The sequence below is a fragment of the Corythoichthys intestinalis genome, chromosome 5 (genome assembly GCF_030265065.1).
Source record: "Corythoichthys intestinalis isolate RoL2023-P3 chromosome 5, ASM3026506v1, whole genome shotgun sequence".
In the NCBI taxonomy this organism is placed as follows: domain Eukaryota; kingdom Metazoa; phylum Chordata; class Actinopteri; order Syngnathiformes; family Syngnathidae; genus Corythoichthys; species Corythoichthys intestinalis.
In genome coordinates, this window is record NC_080399.1 from 47,355,120 (window position 1) to 47,379,855 (window position 24,736).

Below are 24,736 nucleotides of genomic sequence, written 5' to 3' on the forward strand. Positions count from 1 at the left end.
TCACGATGATGCAAATTGCAATGCCTATAACTCAGTAAATTGAAGACTGAAAATCAAATATGGTTATCTCTTTAGATTTGTATACTATACAATACTTAATGTGTTCGACTAGATTGAAATGTATTTCACTACATCATTGAATTTCTATTAGTGCATCTGAGATCTGACACATACAAAATACACAGTGTAAAGATGTCGTGTAAAGACTTGTCTAGTGTAGAATGGTACCCCCCCCCCCCAAAAAAAAAATAAAAATAAAAAAAAGCAGTGGTCAAAATTATCCATTCTTTTGTTTCATCAAATCAAGTAAAACACAGCCTTATTACAATCTTGCCTATTTCGGGGTATAATCCAATAAACAAATAAAAGCTCCACCAACTGATGTAGATCTGTATATAAACAGCTGTCCAGAGCACTAGGGGCTAATATTAACATCTGCTGGCATAGGCTAACCATTGTATTTGCCAGAGGGGTTATCCTAATTGGCTTCTATGAAATCTTTCTCCTTGATGATCCTCTTTGTACTTTAATTAAAACACATCTGTGGTTTTACTGTATCTTATTGCTAATATGGTTCACAGAAATGACGAAATGAGTCCCCAAAATACATTTACGGTCAATCATGAGACTTTTAATTTGCATGAAAGAGCATCTCACATAAATATGATTGCAAAATGTCTGCATGAGGGACTTTGGTATTAGTTACCTTAATAACATCCTTTTCCGGACATTAAATTATGAATGTAACAGGAAATGTCGTAAAAATAGGTTTAATAAATATCACAAATAATCTTTAATGATGTTTAAAGTGGTATTTGTTTTTGTTAAATTTTGACAGTGTAGACGCAACAGAACTGACTGTTAAATATATGTATACACAAACATGAGTGTTGTGATGAAGGAATATAAAACAAATTTGATGTTCCCTTATATTCACACTGGCAGATGGTACTAGTATATTTCTCCATCACTAACAGAAGCTTGATTTCACACTTTCATCACAAAGCCAAATGGCTGCCAAAGACCACAAAGGAGATCCTGCATCTACTTAAACCTGCAACAGAGTGACGAGGCGAAGGGCAGGCATTTAATGAAATTGTGTCTGCCTTATTTCTAAAGAGAGTTCAGTATATTTTAAGCTAATGCCATGCGGTGAGGTTCCTCCAGATTGGCACGAAATTTTTCAAGAAATCTCGAGGCCAGTTCGTCATCGACAAGCCGCCCGTCACTCGACAAGGTGACTGTCATCAGATGTCGGGTGCCTAGTGTCTGGTTGTCCTCACACAGACTTAATTGGGCTCTGGAGGTCCCGACAGCAAGTATGCAAGCTTGCGGAGGGTTGATCACAGCACTGAAGCCACTAATGCCAAACATCCCCAAGTTGGATATGCTAAGGGAAGTGGAGAATGAGAATAATGAAAAAGAGACCATCAATGTTACTTGGAAAAAAAATACAATGTTAAAATAAAAAGAAGAAATGGTTTGCCTAAAAAAAATAGTAATTCAAGACATTAGGGGTTGTGGGTGGGGTGGGTTGTTTTGTGTCTCTTTTATGCTTTTGGTTTCCATTTTTATTATTAGTTTGTTTGCAAATTTCTGTTTGTCTATGTACATGAAAAAAAATAAATAAAAATATTTGAAAGAGAAGAAGAAATGACAAATGCAGTACATTGATGCACTAACGCGCCTAATAATGAGGTGTGTCTTATATGGTCGAAAAATATGGTAACTTGCAGATCAACACTATTCATGCCAGGGTTGTCCATTTATGCCCCACAAATAGTAGAGAAACAATCTTGACTTAAAAAAATGTCTTAAACCTTCTTATTGAAAGTCAAAATAATTTTAGATTACAAATGCTTGTTTTAGAAGAGTACCCAAAAATTATGGAGTAATTATTATGTGACAATGTGCAGGGTCATTTATTCTTAATTATTTGCTTATGGAATAATAAATAAATAAAATAAGTTTATAAACAAACACAGTACTATAATAAGGAAAACATTTGTACTATTAGTAATATAGAGTACATTCAAATTTTATAAATAACACCAAGTATAATGACTACTATTTTTTTCTTCGGTTATTGACCTCCACATACAGTCAATGTTAATGTTCACAGCAAGTCAAAAAGACGGACCCTGCAGGCTACTTCCCTCTTTGCCTTAATGAGAGCAATGGCCCAAGGGTACACGCAAACCTCAGGAGGACAATGAGCACTGAATCTGCACGGTATTCATTGCTCCCGGCTGACACAGAAACCCATTTATTACCAAATTACACCATTGATTCTAATGAATAGCAAAAAAACCCTTCTCTCCCATATATTTGCAATTGATCTGATGGCCCATGCCACCCAACTCAAAATAAAAAATCACTAACACCACACACACGATTAGACATACAGAAAACACATTTGATAATGTCAGATATTTTTGTTTGTTTTACCTGAATGAGCCTCCCTGGTACTCTTCAGGTAAAAGTTTTCCATCTCGAGCCTTCTGAGCCAATGCCTATGAAGTATATGTTATTTGTCATTTTTAAACCATTGGGCTTAAGATATCAAATCAACTAGTTAGCAAACAGTGGCATATGGGTGTGAATCACAAAGTACTTGGGATGTCCCGATCGCATATTTTTGCACCCTAGTCTGAGTCACCTGATTTTGAGAATTTGCTGATACAGTCCTGATCTGATACTGAATTTTTTTTTTTTTTTTTTTTTTTTTTTTTTTTAATTTGAACAAAAGTTCCAAACATGTTCCAGCAATGTACTTCCTCCTCCTTTTTTTACCGGTAGTGTTCTTTTGGCGATGCCAAATGCCAAAGGTATTTCTGGATATTTTGATACTTCTTAGCCCTTAAAAAAAAAAATATATATATATATATATACTGGACTGTCTCAGAAAATTAGAATACACAATATTCTAATTTTCTGAGACAGTCCTGTATATTGTTCTATGTAAAGGACGTCAGCCAAGGTCGGCCCCCCACATTTTTACCACGCCAAATCTGGTCCCCTTTGCAAAAAGTTTGGACACCCCTGCTTTAAATGGTGGATTAATGTACAGGACTGTCTCAGAAAATTAGAATATTGTGTATTCTAATTTTCTGAGACAGTCCAGTATATATATATATATATATATATATATACATGGCGGAAAACACTAAGGTGACTTGAAGTTCCGCTCTGAGAACCCTAATTTGGCCAAATTTCAAAACTGTCCTATATGCATGTGTGATACATCATTGGAAAGCTTAAAATCTCTATTTTCTGGGGGAACAAACATTTTGAACAGGAGGGCATTTAAAAAAAAAAAAGATTAAACAGCAAAACCCTAACTGGAGGCGAGAGCACGAGCGGGCAGAATTAAAGACGCCACAATTTTAACGAGATATTATTGCGTACATACCTTGTTTCGATCCAAAAACTCCATGTAGCATGTACAGTGGGGAGAACAAGTATTTGATACACTCACAATGGGAAAACCCATTGGCAGTGTATCAAATACTTGTTCTCCCCACTGTATCACAGAGGGTCAAGACACAGCTGTGAATGGCCACAGCTGGATTTTTTAGAGATTTTATGGGTGAAACATGGTCATATAACAAGGGTTGCAATGCAGAAATCGCAGACAACAAGGAGTGGTTGAGTTTTTCTTTTTCATGTAGTTACCCTTTTAAATGTTATTTTTCAATTTTTTTTTGTTTGGATCGATTATTTATCATCTAACATATCGGGGAAAATGTGACATTAACAACAACAAAAAATACAAATAAGCGATAGTTATGAGGTAGATATCCGTGACTTGTTTACAGACGCCAAATTTTTCATTGACGTAATTGGTTTAAAAGTTTAAAATATGCGAGTGTATAATTTTTAAAGCCGTTTTTTTTTTTTTTTAAACTAAACATTACACATCAATTAATGATTATTAGCTAAAAATGACAGACATTTTGAATAATAAATATAATTACTTCTTTTTATGGCTAGGTTGAAACAAAAGCGGTTGCGCGACGTCTGTAAATGGGGGTTTTCAGGGTAAAATGGAAAAATTAAAAATAGTTTGGAGGCTTAGTGTGCCATGAATCTGTTATGGCAGCATATAGACATATTGTTCTATCAAACACAACAGTTTTTTTGGCTTAAAATACAGCAGTTTCTTTTAAAGAGGAGTGCAAGAGCAGAAACTGCTTTTTCAGTCTTGTCTTTGTTTTCCGCCATATATATATTAGGGGTGTAACGGTACACAAAAATCTCGGTTCGGTACGTACCTCGGTTTTGAGGTTACGGTTCTGTTCATTTTCGGTACAGTAAGACAACAAAATGCAAAATATAAATGTGCTAGTTGTTTATTACACACTTTTGTGCTTTCAACAATAGGAACATTAGCCTTTACAAAGCTACAATTTTGCTCAAAAAGTAGCATGTATTTAAAGATAATAATCCAACAACAATTTGCCATTCAGACCCCGCGTATTGGTCAGCTTTGTTTCTGAAAGAAAGAAGAAAAAAGAAGTCCTGTGCTAAAGAGAAAAGCAATCCCAAGGAGAAAGATTTTAACATGTATTTTACAAGTGAAATGCCTCAATGAATTATTTTTTTTTTTCTTCTGAACGGTTTTCAAAAGCTTTACTGGTGGATTTTCTCATAGCGCCACACAGAAATTAATACATTTAATTGTGTAAGCAGGATCTTATTATTTAATTACAGGTGTTCTAGCTCATTTAAGTTTATTTTATTTAAATGGGCTATTATTTATTTTATTATGTGTTTATATTTTACAAATGTGATGTAGTATTCATTGATATATTATATTTTATGTATTTATAACTTTAGTCCCTCCCTATGTGAATATTAGTTCCTACTTGTTTTGTTGTGGTCGGAGGGTTTTGTATTGAACACAGGGCCGTGTTGGTTATTATTATAGCAGAGAAGACAGCAGTAAATCAACAAAGACAAGTCAACTGTGCCCCGATCTACCACTCAAGGGATCTGATGGACTCAAAAAGTGAGTTACGATAGCATATTAGTTTGAAAATCGACCGGATCTACCGTGTTTTTACACGAGTGACTTCCGGTCTGCCTGATGCTAGCTAGTAGTATGTATTGACGCAGGAGGGCCGCGTCTCACGTCAAATAATAAACTCTGCCGTTATTTTCTTGTGCGTCGCGTTGAGCCGCTTCTGACACGCACTGTGACTGGTGTGCATTGGCTGATTGACTTTAACGCCCGCGTTTCACTGCGTTCTCGCGGCGGCCACATTGTCGCGCCTTTGACGTTTCTTATAGTGTCCTACCGTGTTGGTCCTCATTATAGTAGAGAAGACGGAACAAATATATAATCTACACAAAGAAACTGTAACCCGATTGACTCACAGCCTTGAAAAGTAAGGGTTACATTACGTTAGAAACTCGTTCGGTATGCGTCCGTTCCGAACCGAGGACCCCGAACCGAAACGGTTCAATACAAATACATGTACCGTTACACCCTTAATGTGTATATATATATATATATATATATATATATGTATGTATATATACACACATACATACTACCCAAACAGTGTGTTTCCTTGTTCACTGCCCAACAGCCAGCTAACATTGTATGTCCTCCAACCTACAGGTTGGTATAAATGTAAAATACTTACAGACATATAGTTTCAGTAACAGGAATAGCTCAACAGCGTCAATGCGACCGACAGGTTGTGTACTGTAAAAGTGAATGAGCATGTGGTTCAAACTCCTCACACTGGGAATGCAGTGAATTATCATGACCACAAGGTGGCAGTAACATGCTTTAAAATGTTAACTGGCTCTAAACCAGTACTTCTCAAATAGTGGGGCGCGCCCCCCTGGGGGGGCGCAGAGCGATGCCAAGGGGGGCGTATGTGACCTCGGGGAACATGTTTTTTTTGCCGTACTGGAATAAAGTGTACTTGCACATCCACTCAGTAGGTGGCAGTGGCGCTCTCAATTTCAGAGTGCGCGCAGTATTTTTGAACTAAGGAAGAGCACTGAGCACACACAGACAACAGATATGAAGAGCAGTGTGCCACCGCCGTTTTCGAAAGCCGTTTTCCGACCGGACTCACTCACGCAGCGACCCACTGTCTTGTCCGGTTCTCACGTCGCCGCCCGAGAAGTGCCGTTTTCGGCTTGGGATCGTCACGACGACCGCCCTCACCTACGGTTCTACCTCGGCCGCCGTGAATGCGCTTTTTTCGTGCCGTTTGCCTTTTAGCTTTGACTTTTAATACAGTGGGTGATGATGAAAGACCACTGTTTACTGTGTCTAAAAATAATTATAGCAGACAGCCAGAAGCCAAATCAATTAAAACACCACTTAAAGACATTAGACCCCAATCTCATTGTTAAGCCGCTTGATTTTTTTCAGTGAAAACGTGCCGAATATTGCCAACAATCATCCTGCTTTGTCAGTGTTATATCAGTAAGCTAGTGAGCATTGTTAGCATGCTCATTGCAAAAATAACTCCACACCATTGCAAAGGAGGTAAATACTGTGAGCAGCAAAAATAAGAACTGTCCTGTCCAAGGACACTTTTTTTTTCTTTTACTCAGATTTGTTTTTTCGGTCAAATTTTTTGGCACATTGTCCTCATGAGTGAATGTTTCTAATCAATTTTAATTTGTTATTATTTACTGATTTTATGACATTTTATTTTTCTGTATCAAATGGTCAAAAATGTACTTAAATGTATTTTTAGTTTGGCTGTGATTTTTTTTTAAAAATTCAGGCAAATTGATGCACGTCAAGTCTTCTCTGTTACAAACAAAACAATGTTAATAAAGTTATATTTTATTATAAGTTGATCTACGTTACTTTTTTTCTTTAATAGAAAAAAAAGGACACAATGTTAGGCAGATGCGTATTTATAATAGTAATTTTATAGACAAATGATACTATTTACATTGGCAGCAGAGAGTTTGGGGGGGCGCGAAACATTTACGTCTTCCTTGGGGGGGCGTGACAGAAAATAATTGAGAAGCACTGCTCTAAACCATGGGGACTTGAGCCAGCACAAGTTTTTTTTTTTTTTTTTAATTGTATGTCGCATAAATTAAAAACCCAATGCTTTTCACTTGATTCCGATCCTCTGAAAAATGGCCCGATCGGCCCAGTTTCCGATCATGTGATCAGATCGGGACATCCCTATAAAGTACAAACAACAGCCCACATTTAATAAACAATAACGAAATAATACACATTTAAGAACACTTAAATTCAGAGGTTAATTTTTCTAAACATTGGATAAGTATTAAGTATAGTAAAGACATAAACTACCATAAATGTTAGTTCAGAAAAAACAATGGTAATTGGATGAATTGTAAAACAATTTTTGTATTGTTTTGAATACTTATACTAATACTAATACCACTTGCCCCCCTCCCCCCCCAAAAAAAGAAAAAAAACACACCCCACCACACACAAACAGGAACATGTTGTCCTGAAAATAACGAAATATCCAATAGCCGCGATTGAGACAAATAGAAACCAGCTTTTGCCTTGCAAAAAAGAAGAAAGGAACCTGAAATGACCCAGAGGGAAAGTTAAGACATCTGGTAAACAAAACAAACACATTGTTGCGGCAAGGGTTTTATGACAGAGTGTGACTAATTGTGGAGTAATCTTGGAGAAAATACATCACACGACACATTAAAGTGTGTGGCGATCAGATTTAATATATGAAATATTGAAAAGGTAAAATCTTTTAGGTATTTTTTTTTTGTAGTCTTGGGAATTTGCCATAATATTTATCAACGTTTCTATGTGGCTTTCAAATTTAATTTCTAATAGGATTGAATGAGTGGAATCATTTACACATCGTTTTTAAATGACTACAATGGCAATGGCACATGTACTGTATTTTGCTGAGATTGCGCTGACCTTCCTGTATAACACGTTTTTAAGATGTCAAAATATATCAGTGATTTTTACATGTTTAGAGATTGACAAATATATCTGCAAAAGTCACTTTTTTTTTTTTTTTTTTTTTTTTTTAAATATGTTGCGCGTGCATTTATCATGACTTATCATTTAGATGTATTTTCTCTTCTCAAGGTTTCCTATTTGACTATGGTGGGGTTTTGGGCTTTTCCTTGCCCTTTTGGAGGTTCAGATCAGTGTATGTCAACACTTGCTTTAATTAAGTGATATACATTACAAAAAACAAAAACATATGTATGTTACACCTGAGTACAGGTCGCAGTCCCAGACAAAATATGAAAAAAATGTGACTTATAGTAGTATTTAGTAGTAGTTTACAGTATGAAATATTTCTTCAAATTGAGTTTTGTTTGTTTGTACGTACATTATAGACTAGGCAGCAGTCTGTGACTAAGATAAAGAACTGACGGAGAACTTTATTTGATTTCCATCTGAAGCAGAAAAGACCAGGCACGGGCAGCAAGACACACTCTGAAAAATAAAAACAGATTCAAATTCTGAAATATACCTTTGCATTAACTGAGATCTCCTGAACTCCTTTGTTTGCAGCATCTCTGATGATGGGGGTAATGAGGCCTTTGTCAGTTGCAACAGCAATTGAAATGTGAATAGAATCAAGTGCTTGGGGTCCGTTATCTGACCAGCTCACATTCACATCTGGTAGCTCCTATAAAAAAGTAATGGAAAATGTCACAAAAATGGCACTAAATTTGTCAGTTTACCCATATTTTTCTAATCTAATCTAATCTAATCTAATCTAATCTCTAGAAAGGTATGGAATGAAACAACAGTTGCAAATCTACATCTGACATAACACCTTCGCTTAAGGTATTTTGGTATTTAAACCAATTTTTCTCAGTTATATTGTTACACCCTAGGAATTTGTCTATATAATTGATGCAAGTGCAGGGAGATTATTGGCAATATACATACAGTGTGTTTCCGATGATGATGATGATGATGGGGGGGGGGGGGGGGGGGGGGGCAACTCAAGAGACTGATAATCAAAGCGTGATTTGAGTGTAATGTCTGCAAGTGACAACTTTATATTAGTGCTGTCAAATTTATCGCGTTAATGGGCGGAATGACCCGCTCATGCATGCAGATTACAATGAGGCTGTTTTTTTGCACATTGAGGGCTAAGAGGCAGAGAAAGGCGAGTGGACACAGGCGTTCATTGGATCGCGCCGTTTATTGGCATAATCTTCGGCAACCTCTTCACAACAAACATAAGTATCATTTAGTGAAAGCACAACAAAAATAATATTCCTATCCCTCAAAAAAATAATATTCACAAAAAGAAATAGCTATGCAAAATACACATAAAACTTACTCAGACTTTGGTCAAACTATTCAAACATTTCGTTTAGCTCAACAAATACACTGGATGGCAATAGTTAGTCACAATATACAAACTATCAGGTCTCGTACGTTGTGAAGCCAGCACTCAAATGACCGTGAAGTACCAGTAAAACAGAGAACTACGGCGTCAGTCGAGGGACAAAACACACTCATTGGCTTGATTTCTAAGTAATTTAAAACTCGCCATTGATACCTAGTGGTGTATTTCAATCACTTCCTTACGTAGTTAAAGACACTGTGGAAGAACGGCAGGGAGCCTATGTGACGTCACCGCTCAGTGACGTCAACAATGGCGAGCTACTAGTTTATTTTTTGAATGAAAATTGTACAAATTTTATTAAAACGAAAACATGAAGAGGGGTTTAATATAAAATTACTGTAACTTGTACTAACAATTATCTTTTAAGAACTACAAATCTTTCTAGCCGTGGACCCCTTTAACAGAAAGAATGTTAATAATGTTAATGCCATCTTGTGGATTTATTGTTATAATAAACAAATACAGTACTTATTTACAGTATGTTGAATGTACATATACGTCTTGTGTCTTATCTTTGCATTTCAACAATAATTTACAGAAACATATGGCATGTTTTAGAGATGGTTTGAATTGCAATTAATTACAATTAATTTTTAAGCTGTGATTAACTCGATTAAAATTTTTTATCGTTTGACAGCCCTACTTTATATAGCTACATACTGCCTGCGCCCATGACATGGTATACATTACGTTTTTGTCTAGTCTCCAACCATTGTCACAGTGAAGCCAAGCAATATTTAGCTGGTTGTAGAGACTGTTCTCTGCACTTCATATTTTGTGCTCTGCGCATAAAAATCATGTAAGATTTACACTGCCATCTACAGTAGTGGATGTGTAATTACATTTCCTTATAGTACAACAAAAAAAAATAAGATGGTGCCCAGGGTCACTCACGCCTCCTTGGCATCCACAACCTGACTCCCCAACGCCTTATATAAATGATCATGTGAAAGACGGTTGCTTACAGTATTTAAAAATAGAAATGATGAATGTCTCAGGCTTCTGATAATCGAAAAAATGTTAAATCGCAAAAAATGACACCGCTTACGAATGCAGCCATTGTGTGATGTCAGTAAAACCCACGCATATACACTGATAAAGGAGAGCACAGGTGCATTTGATAATGGTATTAATTTCATCACGAGGAATGGGGGTCAATCTGTGATATTCATATTTAAAACTAAAATAGGACCTACATTGATCTGTGCGCACCAGTGTTGTTTTCGTCAACGAACCCTTTTTCATGACGATGATGAGACGATAACGAGCTAAAAACCTGTTTTGGGCAACTAAAACACAATGTTAAAAATGCCAGTTTTCGTCTGACAAGACGAGAACGAGACGAAAAGGCACAATGGTTTCTGTCACATGTTCACGATGTTTGACATTGTGTGTGTAGTTGGCCTGCATCGTAGCAGTGTCTGGTTTTGTCTCCTGTCACTTCAGCTTGCACACACGGTAAGATTTGTTTTCTTATCTTGGCCAGAGAGAATATACAATGTTGCTTTAGCCTTCAAAGGTCTGTGCTGAGTGATCACCACACACTAAATGTAACTGGTAGCGTTAGCATAGCATTCGCGTACGGCGAGTGTCTAACTCTTGGACGACCTTTTTTTTAAATTTTATTTTTACATACAATTCGTGCCGTCCAAGTGGGGAAAATTCATTGAAAATAATGTACTGGAAGTATTTACTCTACAAATTCCAAACAGTGGACATGTTGGCTGTGAGCCAGTAGTGTTAACGAGATAGCGCCAGCCTGCGTGTTGCTCCTCGCCGTGTTTTAAAGACGTCATCACAAAAGGACGAAAGACCTTCACACAATTTGATGGTAAACATTCAGTCTTCAAAACCGAAAACCAAAGAGGCATTTTTAGTTATTTTTGGCCGATAGTTTTCGGTGACGAAATTTCGGTCATATCTCTACCGATAATGCATTTTCAGCAGATAGTTTTAAGCGCCAAATTTTCAGTTAGATCTCTAATTTCAGATGTCTCTGTATGTGCTATGCAATTGGCTGGCCATCAGTTAATCTGCCTCTTGAGCAAAGTGACAACACCACTGAATTGTTGATATAGGAGATGGATAGTTTAAAATCATTTGTACTGTATTAGTGTTAATGATACTACGGAACGGATACTAAAAGGTTTTTGCACTATTATTATGCTGCTTGATGTTTTCTGTTTGTTGTCAACCATCTCAGTCAAAGCAAGTCTTTTGTTTTGTTATTGATTAGTCAAATTACTGCAGACACAGTATAAAGCTCATCGTAGCAGAACCAACACACACACACAAAAAAAAAAAAAAAAAAAAAAAAACAAGTTTAGATACAAACAGTGTTAATGGCAACAAGCGAAATCACTTATATATTAAATACTTACCTGAAGTGTGACAGCAGCTGCCTTGATAATGAAATCATTAACAGAAACTTTGATCTGGTCTGAAAAGAAAATGAAAAAAAACCCAACAGATTATAGGACATGTTAAAGTGACACAATGACAGCAGTACAACTGGTGAGGGACTGTCTGAACTCTAAGGGCTAAAATCTGGTTGGCCGGTATAGATGAAATAATAATTGTCAAATAATATGAAACAAGACACAATGCAAAGTAATGCAATATTCTAAAGATCTCAATATGGGGCATTGGATTATAAGGAGAACCATCAATGAATGACTATTTTCATATATAAGGCACATCTGATTAAAAGGTGGGCAACATGACAGTCACAAGCGTCTTTTATTATTTCAAGGAGGAAGGCGAAATTTCAGAGGATATGCAAGTTTTGCCAAGAACATGGTGTCAGAGCCACTTTTCAAGCGTTCCAATGCTTCGGAAACCAAAAGAAAGCGTATTTATGGAATGGCATGGCCAACATACACAATGATAGGGGTTCCGTGCTGCAAAGCTGCACATTTTTATCGCTCGTCTGAAAAAGACTTGATGCCCAGCACACACGAGGCACCCTGGCAATGCTTCAGCCGCACAGTGTGCCAATGGCTCCCATAACAATAGCTGGCACTACTATGAGCATTGATGGCGCCTCGTGTGCAAGGGGTATATAACATAAATAATTATTTATTTCTCTGGTGGACCGGTACCAAGTGCCTTGCGGACCATTGACATTCCGCGGGCTGGTGGTTGTGGACAACTGCACTATACCACCTGCACCACCGACGTTGCTGTTCTTTTTTGTGTGCATGCGTTAACATGCCTTAAATGATATTGGATATCTTTATTTTTATTTATTTTTTGCTGACAAGAAGCATGGTCTGGTAATTTTATCATGTTGAAACTAAAGGGTTCACATGAGTCACATGACATTTTGGAGGGAAAATGACAAGCAATACTCAATTTGGACATTCAGGGATGTACGTAGTTTCTAAGGGCTGTACTCACTTTTGCTGCCAGGGGTTTGGATATTAATGGCTATATTTTGAGTTATTTTGAGGGGAAAATAAATTAACTCTATTACATAAGCTGCACACAGACTACTTTTCATTGTGTCAAGGTGTCATTTTGTGAGTGTTGTCCCATGGAAAGATATACTTAAATATCTGCAGAAATGCGAAGGGTGAACTCACTTTTGTGATACATTGTATATAGCTTGTAACTGAGGACAATGGTGGGTGTGGCCCCAAAGTAAACTGTGGCTAGCGAAATTTTTGCCATGAAGGTCACATTGGCACTGGTCACCACAATGGAAGATCAAATGTTCTGTCATATTACTTCGTGGTATGCAAAAGAAAAAATGGCCTACTAATTTAACAACAGCTCAACAAAGTGTCACGATGATTTGGCTGGGTGACGATTTTCAAATTTTTTAGCACCTTAGATTTTCATTTCATTTCTTTCAGCTCAATCCTTGGAAAAATATGTTTGTGTGTGGTGCATGGAACGAGACTTCCAGTGTGACTAATCAGTTATGTGTTTATATAAGCCAGGGTTTAAGAGTCCTCTTTGTGAATTTATTGGTCATGTGAAACCCTTAAAATTGTCATCTTTAAGGACAACCATTAATTTATCCCATAAATAACATTATACGGGTACCTCCGCGACCCTCGTGAGGAATAAGCGGCATGGAAAATGAATGAATGAATAAATAACATTATCGATTAAAAAAAGCTTAACTGCTGACCCTGTATATTTGTCGACATAAGCCCATTGTTTACCTTTGGCTAAGTCTTTACGTAGCTTCATGACTGCAGCCATGTCACAGTCAATAGAGGCGTAAGCATGGGGGATGGTGGTTTTTGACTGCGTTAGTCTTTGAGCGATCACGCGGCGGACATTTGATGCTGGAAGCTCTGTGAAAGTGCCCTGGGGAATAAGATTGTACAGTAGAAAGCAACAAGCTGTGAACAACTGTACACATGGAAAACAAGTGTGAGAGTCAACAGGGAAATCAGTCTACAAGAACATGATGAATAGTCGAGGCGAGCAGACTGCCATCAATCAGAACATAGACCAAGTTTAAGCCGGTTAAAGTAAATTGATGATGTATCTGAATAGTAACTGATATGGGTTGGTTACAGACCTTTATGATATAGCAAAGCCATGTTCAATAGAAAGTGATATAATTTGAAATAACATGGCAAAATGGATATTGCAATCATGTCAAACCTCTCTGAAACTGACAGTCTGAGAAATAACCAAAAAGACTCTTGCTAAAATGTTTGCAATGCTTCTGCATTTTATACGATGCAAAATTCATCCTGTAATATCCCTATAAAGCAGTGTGTCGCAAATAGTGGGCCGAGGCAAAGCTGGGAAGCATGTGACCCTTGAGAACATGCTTTTTGTGTTGGCTATTCTAAAATTGTGTGTAATTGCACAGCCACTATAGTAGGTAGCAGTGGCGCTCTCGTCATTATGGTGTAGGGCTTTTTTGCCCCAAGAAAACGACATCGAGAGAAACAAACCCTTAGAGGAGTCAGCCAACCTTTGCGTTGGGATGAAAAGAATAGTGTTAGTGTTAGGCTCTGATAGTGTTTAGGCCTGCAAAGAAGGTTCCAAAGGCCATCAGGAGTACAGCCTACCGGTGCGCCTGGCTTTCCAGGTACAGAAAGCGGAGGTATGTTTGGTCTGCTGCCTAGTGGTGATGCAATAGCTGCTGGGGTTAGGGCCGGACTCGGAGGTGGTGGGGCAGTCGCTTTTGGCACTGGAGTCTTCTTCAGAAGATTTAATGCATCTCTGTTGGAGCAACAATACAAGCAACAGATTTGTAAGAAATTAAAATGAAAGGATTATGATCATACTCCCGGAGCAGACAAATATATAATGGCAAATACAGGAGTTGTGTGAGAGAAACTAGTATGCATCCTCACTACTATTGATGTAGCCTGTGAGCAAGGCTCTGAAAACAGGCGCTACAGCCGTGTTGGTGTAACCGTCTCATTTGTGGTGGTAATAATGTCATCACGACTCATTTGGAAAACATAGAATCAAAACTATGCCTCATCAAAGACTGAAGTACAAAAAACAGCCTCATTTAATAAGCTTAGTTAGAGGGCAATGTAAATGTTTTATAATAATACCATTCTCAACTACTGTGCATGATTGAAGATTTGGCATTCTTTTAACAACCAAAGCGTTGTTGAAATTATTGTTAGTTTGTTATATCATTAATTATTAGGGACGTCCTGATCCAAACGCGTAATCGGAAAATGGGCTGATCACGCCATTTTTCCAGAGGATCGGAATCGGGTGAAAAGGATCAGATTTTTTTTTTTTTTTTTGGAAAAATATATTTGTGTTTTTCTGTCTCATGCTCCTACAGCCTCTCACACTCCTCCCTGCTGATTAAGGGATATAAACATATTAACGATGATTGACAGGTTTGTAACTTTGATCTGGCAAGAGAAGGCTCGGTAGATCTACGATCAAAGGCACAAATGTGTTAATCATCGTTTAGTCAAACTTGGTGGTTGACTAATGTGTTTTAGCCTTGTATAATTAAACAATTCACATCATTTAAACCCAGTGATGAATTCATTTTGTTGATCTGATTTAGCTGAATTTTGCTAAATCATTTTTTGAAAAGGTGAAAAAGGTTAACCCAAAGTCTTAGAGACAACTTAAAATCAAACCTACTCCTTAGTGATTAGTCCTCTGGGTCCAGTAGGTGTGGCGAGTTTTGGATCAACACCATGAGTGTCCAGGATGTGTCTTGCTGCCGGGCTTAGTCGTAATCTGAAGGAAAATGAGTGATAAAGAGCAGTTGTTATACCAGGGTACCAGGTATCAGCAAATAGCATTAATGATTTTTAATGCCACTTTAAACTAATTTAAAACTAATTTAATATCCATGCCCAACTGCAGAGTTTCACACACATAAATTGTAAGTAGAGTTGTCCGATAATGACTTTTTATCCGATAACCGATATCCAGATATTGTCCAACTCCAAAAATCCGATACCGATATATGTGGTTGTGGACTTAACATATTATGGCTAATTGTATTGTGACGTTCCACTAGATACTTTAATATAAAAATAAAATAACAACAAAGGCACACAGCTTCAGTCCAGTAAATAAGGTATGTGAGAGTTTATAATTAATTTTCAATCTTTTATTGTTTATTTAATTTTTGCACCATGAAAGCAAATGGTCTGTTAACATAACAAATCCCAAGCATCTTAGTTTGGAGACATCTAATGGTCAAAAGGCATAACTGCTGTCCTAAACTGCGACCAGCCCTTCCTTATACAAAGGCAGAAGCTTCTATATTCACTTTGAAGGCAACATGCATATTGGCCCAAAACCGATAAAGGAAAAAACAATGTCGGTATTATCCAATATCATTTTAAAATGTTTTTGTCGGCCGGTATCATCGGCTACCCGATAATATTGGACAACTCTAATAAATTATGTAAAAAATGTTAGTTTTTTTTTTGTCAGGTTTACATCATTTTTAATGCCTTAAACATTTAGTTAAATGCTTTTTAAGGCCTGAATTTTGACAAAATCCATTAAATGACTTTTAATGTTTTTTAATGACCCGCATAAACCCTGTGTACTTTTAGACTTTAAACAGATTCACTTCATTGCCTTCTTAATGTTGTGCCGAAATCTAGCTTTAATTAATGTCTCACTGATATTTGATCCTTCGTATGGTCCTGTTTTCTAAATCTAATCCACTTTCAACCAAGTTCATGCAGAATTCAAAATGTTAATGTCATCTGGCCCAAGAAAGACAAATGTTTGCATAAATCCACAATGTTTTAAAAAATATTATTAAAAAGTTAAAAATCCACATAATTTTGCCAATGTACTGCAAAACCAAACACGCATTTTGCAGGGTTGCAGGGGAGATGTGTCTATCCCAACTGACTATGGGTAAATCACAGTTTTTATATAATAACAAACATAATAAAAAAAAATGGACTTTAAAAAGAAACTAAAGCTACTGTAGCTCATTAGATAGCACTTACACTTCTATTGGGACTGTTTTTGGTGGAGAAGGTGGTGAAGGAGCAGCAGGGGGCGCAGCAGTGTCAACAGTCTCAGGTATAGTAGGTGGAGGTGCAGTTTGAGATGGAATCTCAGCCTGTGTCCAGTCCTGTCCTTCTTCCACCATGACAGCAATTAGTGTTCCCAGTCGCACGTTGCGACTTCCCTCCTCTACCTGAAAGGTGGGAGAAGGAAATAGTTTGCGGTTAAGCGGTAGTAGCATTTTAACAAAACAGGATTATCAACTACAAGAAAGTGACAGAAATTTAGTTTTGTCTCTCAATGTCATTGAAACCCAGCACTTAAATAGAATTGTAGTGTAAGCAGTAACTTTTTATATTTGATGTCACCACTGATTCAATATCCTCTTTAGAACTAATCCAAATACATTGTGTGACTTTTACTACACCCGCCATGGTCTACTGGACATTGTCAATCAAGCTATACCAGTACGCTGAAATGAAAGGCCATGTCTAATATACTGGCTGCTGCAGTTCATTGGTTTATAAAAGATATCAATTTTATGTGTTGTCTTTCTGTTGACAAGCAATGCAGCACAAGCTAATTTGCAAAGAGTGCGACAAAAAATTCCCCTAAAGCAGGAAAAAAAACAAAAACAAAAACAGAAACAAATGCTGTCAGCAGAACCAGAAAATCAAATATCAATATACAGTGGGGAGAACAAGTATTTGATACACAGCCGATTTTGCTGGTTTTCCCACTTGCAAAGCATGTAGAGGTCTGTAATTTGTATCATAAGTTCTCTTCTACTGTGAGGGATGGAATCTAATACAAAAAAACAGAAAATCACATTGTATGATTTTTAAATAATAAATTTGCATTTAATTGCATGAAATAAGTATTTGATACATCACAAAAATCAAACTTAATATTTGGTACAGAAACCTTTGTTTGCAATTAATGATACCAAACATTTCCTGTAGTCCTTGACAAGGTTTGCACACACTGCAGCAGGGATTTTGGCCCACTCCTCCATGCAGATCTTCTCCAGAGCCTTTAGGTTTCGGGGCTGCTGCCGGGCAACACGGACTTTCAGCTCCCTCCATAGATTTTCTATCGGGTTCAGATCTAGTGACTGGCTAGGCCAGTCCAGGACCTTAAGATGCTTCTTGCGGAGCCACTCTTTAGTTGCCTTGGCTGTGTGCTTTGGGTCGTTGTCATGCTGGAAGACACAGCCACGACCCATCTTCAGGGCTCTCACTGAAGTAAGGAGGTTGTCAGCCAAGATCTGGCGATACATAGCCCCATCCATCCTCCCCTCAATACGGTGCAGTCATCCTGTACCCTTGGCAGAGATGCAGCCCCAAAAAATGATGTTTCCTCCTCCATGTTTCACGGTTGGGATGTTGTTCTTGGGGTTGTCCTCATCTTTCTTTTTCCTCCAAACACGACGAGCCGAGTTTAGACCAAAAAGTTCAATTTTGGTCCCATATGACCTTCTCTCATTGCTCCTCTGGATCATCTAGATCAGACACGTCCAAAGTCCGGCCCGGGGGCCCAATGCGGCCCGTGGTCAAATTTCATCCGGCCCCCAGCCTCTGTCATAAAATCAATAACGTCTGGCCTGCACACAGAATTAATAAATTGGTCAGCAGTACTGCTACCAGCATTTGAAGTAGCTTACACACTAAATGCTGCTCCTCATTTACCCACTAAAAGGCAGCAGCACTCTAAGCAACATTACCCCGTGTGACTCTTTACTTCCAATTTTCTAAAATGACGACAATCAACAAAAAAAAAAGAAAGTTGACTGCGACGGCAGACGTTTAAAGAATAGGTGGAAATTGGACTATTTCTTCACTAAAATACGCAACAACTGTGTCTGCCTCATTTGCAAAGAGACAGTCGCTGTTTTTGAATAGTTCAATGTGAGGTGATATTACCAAACAAGACATGCTGACATGTACGACAAGATTAGAGGGAAGATAGGCAGCGAGAAATTGAAGCAACTTGAAGCTAGTTTAATTTCATAGCAGCAGTATTTCGCAAGAGCCCGAGAGTCGAAAGAGAACGTCACAAAGGCTAGTTGCGAGATTGTTGAAATTATGATAATGATAAAGCAAATGTGACACACAGAATGGCTTGCTAAAATTTGCTTAAATATATTGTTCTACGTAAAGGATGTCAGCCAAGGTCGGCCCCCCACATTTTTACCACGCCAAATCTGGCCCCCTTTGCAAAAAGTTTGGACACCCCTGATCTAGATGGTCAGTGGCAAACTTCAGACGTGTCTGGACATGCTCTGGCTACAGCAGTGGGACCTTGCGTGCGCTGTAGGATTTTAATCCATGACGGCGTAATGTGTTTTCGATGGTTTTCTTCGAGACTGTGGTTCCAGCTCTCTTCAGGTCATTGACCAGGTCCTGCCGTGTAGTTCTGGGCTGAACCCTCACCTTCCTCATGATCAGTGATGCCCCACGAGTTGAGATCTTGCATGGAGCCCCAGAACGAGGCAGACTGACCGTCAACTGGAACTTCTCCCATTTTCTAATAATCGCTCCAACAATTGTTACCTTCTCACCAAGCTGCTTGCTTATTTTCCTGTAACTAGAGATGTGGTTCGGGATGCCGATCGATCGTGACCGATTACGTCATTTTCAAAGTATCGGAATCGGCAAAAAAATATCGGCCATGCCTTTTTTTTTAATATATATTACTGTATATTTTAATTAAATCGTTTTCTAATTGTATTTAACGTTACACACATAATATGTTACACTCATCCAGAGTCTTTAATTTAGGCTTAAGTAGGGTTATCAAAAATATCCCAATAACGGCAGCAATTAATGTATTATAAAATGTGTCACATTAAAATATTTAATGCTATTAATATATGCGCTGCACAACCCTCTCACTCATTGTCGTGCTGAATTTGTAATGACGCCGTTTAACCAATAATGAGAGATACAAGGCAGCGCAAGACAAGTAGAGTGAATTTTGACAGCCTTTGGAGCCTTCCTTCAATCGGCTATTACCTTGCAATTCCTCTCCCTATGATTAGAAATATCATAGGAAGCAATGTGGGGAGGCAAGGTGGCAACAGATCTTTGTCTTACCACCTTAACTTATTTCCCAAAGCAGAGAAGATATATCCATTGGTAGCATGACGCACAGTTATGGTTTTACTTCCCATCATGGTTTTACTTCCCATCATGCATTGGGGCATGCTGCAGTATCATTTACCAATACACAAAGTCACAAGTCTTTCTATCCAAGGATCCATCTCAAAGAAAGAATGTTAAAAATGTAAATGCCATCTTGAGGATTTATTGTCATAATAAACAAATACAGTACTTATGTACTGTATGTTGAATGTATATATTCGTCCGAGTTGTATTCATTTTTTTCTTAATGCATTGCCAAAATGTATATGATCGGAAAAAAATATCGGGAATGAATTGAATCGGGAGCAAAAAAAAGCAATCGGATCGGGAAATATCGGGATTGGCAGATACTCAAACTAAAACGATCGGGATCGGATCGGGAGCAAATAAACATGATCGGAACAACCCTAGCTGTAACCCATCCCAGCCTTGTGCAGGTCTATTATTTTATCCCTGATGTCCTTACACAGCTCTTTGGTCTTGGCCATTGCGGAGAGGTTAGAGTTTGTTTGTTTGTTTGAGCATGTGAACAGGTGTCTTTTATACAGGTAACAAGTTCAAACAGGTGCAGTTACTTCCGGTAATGAGTGGAGAACAGGACGGGTTCTTAAAAAAGAACTATGAGCCGAAATATTCACTAGTTGGTAATGTATCAAATACTTATTTCATGCAGTTAAAGACAAATTCATTATTTAAAAATTATACAATGTGATTTTCTGAATTTTTGTATTAGATTATATTCCTCACAGTTGAAGAGAACTTACCTCTACATGGCTTGCAAGTGGGAAAACCAGAAAAATTGGCAGTGTATCAAATACTTGTTCTCCCCACTGTATCAAATATCTAATCAAATGCTATAAATTGAAAATCCATTTGGTTGTGTGTTTTGACGAAAGCTCAATCTAAAATTAAATGAACTACAAACTAAATGAACAACACAAGTCTAGATTATCACATTCAATGCAAAGTGTAGAAAATTACTAGTAGCTGCAGGAATGAAAACCGACTGTTAATTACAACTACTACATATTTAAAAAACAAATCATTAGAAGAATATATGTTAGGGCTGTCAAAATTATCGTGTTAACGCGCGGTAATTAATTTTTTTAATTAATCACGTTAAAATATTTAACGCAATTAACGCACATGTCCCGCTCAGACAGTATTCTGCCTTTTGGTAAGTTTTACAGCAGGCTTTTTGTGCTGTCTAACAGCGAACTCTTGTGGTCGCTTTGCGACATGGTTTATTTTTTTTCTTGCCAGTTCAATATGGCTGCACGACGTCTCGGGCTGACGCCTACGTTGTAATGTGCTTATATAATCCTTGGACAAGATTTGTCCGTAAGTATGGTTGTTGTAAAGAATGTACATATTATGTTGGTAAGCGAAATGTTCTATTTTTTGTATGAGACGCTTTTTGTTTATGTTTAGTGAACCTGTATAGCGTGCTAAGCTAACGTTGTTGCTAATGCAATAGTTATAGCAATAATAGTTTTACGACGGTCTAAAGAGGACAATGGTTTGAGGCTATTTTATTAATAAATCAGATGAAAAACGGAAAAGTCTGATTATTAAGGCGTCGTTCACTAGCTGTCTAGCTTTGGAAAAAGTAGATGCTTCGGAGTGAGGACAGCATAGACAGATTTAAATGACAGTAGAGTGAAATGCCCACTACAGTCCTTATGTACCGTATGTTGAATGTACAGTGGGGAGAACAAGTATTTGATACACTGCCAATGGGTTTTCCCATTGGCAGTGTATCAAATACTTGCTCTCCGCACTGTATATATCCATCTTGTGTCTTTCCATTCCAACAATTTATTTTACAGAATATATATATAATTTACAGAAAAATATGGCATATTTTATAGATGGTTTGAATTGTGATTAATTGCGATTTATTACGATTACTTAATTTTTAAGCTGTAATTAACTCGATTAAAAATTGTAATCGTTTGACAGCCCTAATATATATATATATATATATATATATATATATATATATATAATTTAAAAAAATATATGAAAATTTGGAAATGGATTCAGGTAATGCAATGGCCAGCCTGCAGTACACATCTGTTTCATATAGAGAACGTTTGGCGCATCTTAAAGAGCGACAAAGAAGTCCCAATATAGTTGAACAGTTCGAGGCATATATTAAGACACTGGGACAGTTCTAATCTAAAGAGGGGATGCCTCACAGTGGTGAAAATGGCCTTGTCCCAACTTTTTTTTTTTTTAGATTTGTTGACACCATGGAATAGAAAATATTTTTTCTTAAACACTAACACTTTTTTTTCAGTTTAAACAGAAAACATCAGTGTTGTATTCTGAATGAAATATGGAAATTCCAAATCATTGCTTTCAGTTATTATTCACAAGATGTCCCAACTTTTTTTGTAACGATGGTCTGATTGCTATCTTATTAACTGGTGTCCACATCACATTTTTAGCCTTAGGGTTTTACAGTCCATCAGTCTTTGCCTTGGCTCTACAGCTCCTACCCCCAATTCTTCAGTGGTTGCTATGGAAACTACCATCCCCACTGTAGCAAAGAAAGACTTGAGTGAGGGAATGTCGGAGAAGGGAAACGCCCAAGCCAGCATGAAGCAAAAAATATGAGTGTTCAAATGAGGGTTTATGCTGCCAATTCACATACAATCCTCCCTGAGTGAGGTCTGCCGATCATGATACCAACTGCGATTGCATGGATTAGTGATAAAAAGGAACCATAAAACCAAAAACCACCCTAAATCGGACATATTTTGCAGCTGCTTGTCTGATGTGAAACAGAAGGGTCACAGCATAGCTTTGAACTAGCAACCGAAAAAGCTTTCTCTCCTCTAGAATAGAATAGAATAGAATAGAATAGAATAGAATAGAATAGAATAGAATAGCACAGGGGAGGATTACAAGGATGTTGCAGCTCTGCCACACAAAGCTGGGCAATACAATTTACAGCTGTGAAGACGAAAAACAGAATCTAGAAAAGAACTCTAAGTCTACAGGCAGCTACTGGAGGGAGCCTCAGACTACGAGTTACAGTATGTCCTTTCTGTTATGCGTTCCAGTTATGGGCGAGCAACCTCTCAGCCTTCTGTCAAAAAGCACAGGTCAACGAGTGTGGGCTGTCGCTAATTAATTCTAGGACAATAACCTTGTTTTAAACACTGGTAAGACTAAAGGCTGAGTTATGCTTCTGCGGCAGATCTACGCCGCCAAAGCAGACCCAATTTATGACCCTTCGCCGTAGTCTGACGTGCATCTCCACAATTTTTTGACTGGTCAACACTTCACCACGTGGTGACGTGGCGCAAATGGACTGTGATTGGTCCGCTCTGACTTTTGTTTCTGGTTCAGCGCGAAATCACTGCCCTTTTCAAAAATTGTTTTGCTACACACAAAAAAGGACCAAGCCGACGAAAGTATCATCGAAGAGCAAGTACGACAACTTATGCAATGTCTCGTAAAGACATTATAAGATTGCCAAATGACTACGTCAGCGATTGCATAAAAAAATGGAGGAACCACCGAGACAAGTACGTGCGTGTTCGGAAGCGAATAGCCACCCGAAGCGGTGACACACTTGGCCAAAAACTGCCAGCTTTTTATCACTTTATGTTGTATTTTTGGTTGGTGCACCATATCATTTATTATGTTTGCTGTGAGTCTGTGACTTATTTACATTTCACACTTCAAGTATATGAAGAATAAGGCACAGGTTTGGTGTCAAAAGAGTTGTTTTGATGTTTAATTTTCAACAACAGTTCACACACTTGATAAATCAGTGATTGAGAGTGCCTGGGTGCTTTTATGATAATGGATGGTGGGAAGAAGGAGAGGAGTCGATGATGGCTTTCCCCATTTTATTGTGGCAACAATAAAATAAACAAATAACAAAATAACAGCAGGCTGCCGCAACATGCGACCGCTAACTTTCGCTTTCTCCCATTCTTTCCACTCGCTTCCCTGCTACATCACCACTCCCCAATCTGATCGCCTCTTAAAGGACCAACGCTTAGTTATGGACATTACAGTATGATCAACATTTGTTGTTCAATGTTGATGAGCTGAAGATCCACATTCAAGCGTTCCGTTTCCGTTGGCATTATTGTGTAACCGGAAGAATACGAGAGGAAGTCGACAAGAGTCCCCCCCAAACCTTACAAACACAACGCCACACCCCTCTAGTGAATAACAGAGTAACACGTTCCCTTGCCGCAGAACTATCGAATGCTCATTGACGCCGTAGTAGCTTCGCCGTCACCACAACGCAGAAGCATAACTCAGGCTTAAGAAGGTCATTGTAGACTTCAGGACAGCCGAGGATGGAACACACCCCTCTGCGCATTTACAAGGAAGATGTAAAAGGGTGGACAACATCAAATTCCTGGGAATCAACATCCCTTGGTCGACATCAATGTTGTTTTCATCAACATTGACCACAACGAAAATATTTTGACAATGAACAATTTTTTCATGACGATGACGTCACGATGACGAGCTAAAAACATGGCTTGGGAGACTAAAACGAATGCCAGATTTTTTTCTGACGAAACGACAACGACACAAAAATGCAACAGTTTCTGTCATATGTTCATTTCATATTGTACGTGTAGTAAGTCAGCTTGCATCTTAGCAGTGTTTGGGTCATGTCAGGCATGTGACAAGTGCTGCGCCTTTCCCTCACTCTCCTGACTGGAGTTTAGGTCGCGTCTAGAGCGAGGCTGCGCTTCATCTTGCTTGTTTGGAAACACAGTAAGATTCGTTTTCTTATCTTAGCAAGAA

At 38.0% G+C, this 24,736-nt stretch overlaps 1 protein-coding gene across 1 annotated transcript in view; it reads right to left on the minus strand.

The window, feature by feature from the left end:
- Window positions 1-290: 290 nt before the first annotated feature.
- Window positions 291-24,736, minus strand: part of pdhx (pyruvate dehydrogenase complex component X) — a 54,347-nt gene continuing 29,901 nt past the window's right edge. Inside the window, exons 4-11 of the mRNA XM_057836443.1 lie at window positions 16,805-16,998; window positions 15,465-15,563; window positions 14,411-14,564; window positions 13,544-13,691; window positions 11,753-11,811; window positions 8,478-8,636; window positions 2,449-2,513; window positions 291-1,390 (exon numbers count right to left, since the gene is read on the minus strand). Of these exons, the coding sequence (XP_057692426.1) occupies window positions 1,135-1,390; window positions 2,449-2,513; window positions 8,478-8,636; window positions 11,753-11,811; window positions 13,544-13,691; window positions 14,411-14,564; window positions 15,465-15,563; window positions 16,805-16,998 (1,134 nt within the window). The 3' untranslated portion in view covers window positions 291-1,134. The remainder of the gene's footprint in view (window positions 1,391-2,448; window positions 2,514-8,477; window positions 8,637-11,752; window positions 11,812-13,543; window positions 13,692-14,410; window positions 14,565-15,464; window positions 15,564-16,804; window positions 16,999-24,736) is intronic.